The sequence below is a fragment of the Mastomys coucha genome, unplaced genomic scaffold (assembly GCF_008632895.1).
Source record: "Mastomys coucha isolate ucsf_1 unplaced genomic scaffold, UCSF_Mcou_1 pScaffold13, whole genome shotgun sequence".
Classification (NCBI taxonomy): domain Eukaryota; kingdom Metazoa; phylum Chordata; class Mammalia; order Rodentia; family Muridae; genus Mastomys; species Mastomys coucha.
The window spans coordinates 30,366,568-30,368,469 of NW_022196895.1; the positions used below are offsets into that span (position 1 = coordinate 30,366,568).

Here is a 1,902-nt window from a genome sequence, read left to right on the forward strand (position 1 = left end):
AAAAAAACAAACAAAAAAATCTCAAAATTTTTATTACGTAAAAATAGCTTTATAAAAGGAAGATGTGCGGCACATGGCTATAGTCACAGGACTCAAGAGACTGAGGAAGGAGGATCACAAGTTCAAGACCAGCCTGACTAGGTCAACCCAGTTTAAAAGAAAAAGACAAGAAAGATTTAGATTTATAAAGCAATCAGTATCTGCAACAAACCTATAGAAATGAATAGTTATGTGCCTTACAAAAATGTTCACGCTTTTCTTCAAAAGTGAAATCTTTCATAGATTTATTATTTTTTTGGCTGGGGATACAGCTCATTTGATAGAGTGCTTGCCTCTTACAGGACAGTAAGGCGGCTTGTCACTGTAAATCTGTTTGTGGCTTCTTTTGTCTAACGTGGTGTCCTCCACTTCCATCGTGCAGATGACAGGATGTCACTTCCCCTAGTGGCTCAGTAATGCTCCATTGTCTGTGTGGGAGGGACCAGGGAAGTGACCAGGACAGTTAGCATTGCCTAACCCATTTGATCAGCTGTTGTAGTGCTGTTGGTCAGACCTTAGGGAATTCCCCCCACCCCCAATATGTGTGTGTAGGATACATGTGTGCGGTTCCCATGTATTCATGTGGCCTCGTGTGTGTACATGCAGGTGAGTATACAGAGGTTGTTATCAGGCATTTCCTTGGTGGCTCTCCGCTTGGTCTTTAATTGTGTGTGTGTGTGGGGGGGGGGTTTATGCATGTAAAGGTCAGAGGACAACATGTGGGAGTCAATTCCTTCCTTGGGCTTAGTGGCAAGTCCTTTACCTGCTAAGTCACCTCCTCCACCCCTCAGTTTTATTTTTTTGAGGCAAGGTCTGTCATGCCTGCATGTCAGACCCTTTCCCAGATGAGCCATCTGTATAGCCCCACCTTGGGAGAACTTGCTAGTGGCTTTAGAGAAATTTTTACTTTTTTAGAGAGTGCCATGTAGCCTACAAAACCCTTAAGCTTGCAATGTTGTGGAAGCTGCCACTGAACAACTAGTCTCTTGCCTCAGCCTTCGACGTGCTGGGATCATAGGCATGTTCTACCATGCTTGGTCCTTTTTCAGGATGCTGCCGCAGCATAATAGAAGCCAGAGAGGAAGAGTTGGGTTGCAACTCAGTGGAAGAGCGCTTACCTAGCATGCATGAGGCCTTGGCTTTAGTCTCCAACGCTGAAGAAAAAAAGTGAAGTGCATATGTCTTATGCAGCCAGAGTCGTTAGCAATCCCAAGCTGTCATGCATGCGAATGAAGAGATGGAACATTTTCTTATATTTTTGGTTGTGAGCCTAGCCTTTAATGGCTGAGCCATCTCTCCAGCCTGAAATGAAACATTTTCTAATGCTTTTCTTCTCACCAAAGATTTGCACAATTTCGAATTGTCCTCGGGGACTTTAACTTTGCCGGCATCCAGCAGGCCAACTGGATCTTGGGACCCATCTACTTCATCACATTCATCTTCTTTGTGTTCTTTGTGCTTCTGGTAAGAACAACTCCCACTCTTTCTTCTTCATTGCAGACTAGTCACAAAGTTGTGGCATTACACACTTGGTGCTGTTTGGAGAGGTTTAGGTGATGTGGCTTTGATTGAAGAAGGCTCAAGTGACTCTTGCTCAGCTTTTAGCTTCCCAAGTAGCCAGACTATAGGCACTTGAGCCACTACCCAGCTTTAAAAGTCTGTGTGTCTGTGTGCGCACATGTGTGTGTCTGTGTGTGTGTCTGTGTGCGCACATGTGTCTGTGTCTGTGTGTGTCTGTGTGTGTGTCTGCGTGTATGAGTCTGTCTGTCTGTGTGTGTCTGTCTGTGTGTGTATGTGTGTCTGTGTGTCTGTCCATCTGTCTCTGTGTGTATGTCGTGTGTGTGTGTGTGTGTGTGTGTGCGT

General features: G+C 44.9%; 1 protein-coding gene across 6 annotated transcripts in view; it reads left to right on the top strand.

Moving 5' to 3' along the window:
* Pkd2l2 (polycystin 2 like 2, transient receptor potential cation channel) overlaps window positions 1-1,902 on the top strand; it is a 33,877-nt gene that overhangs the window by 20,934 nt on the left and 11,041 nt on the right. For all 6 annotated transcript variants that reach the window (XM_031365304.1, XM_031365306.1, XM_031365307.1 and 3 more), the window contains exon 9: window positions 1,383-1,503. In XM_031365304.1, the coding sequence (XP_031221164.1) occupies window positions 1,383-1,503 (121 nt within the window). The remainder of the gene's footprint in view (window positions 1-1,382; window positions 1,504-1,902) is intronic.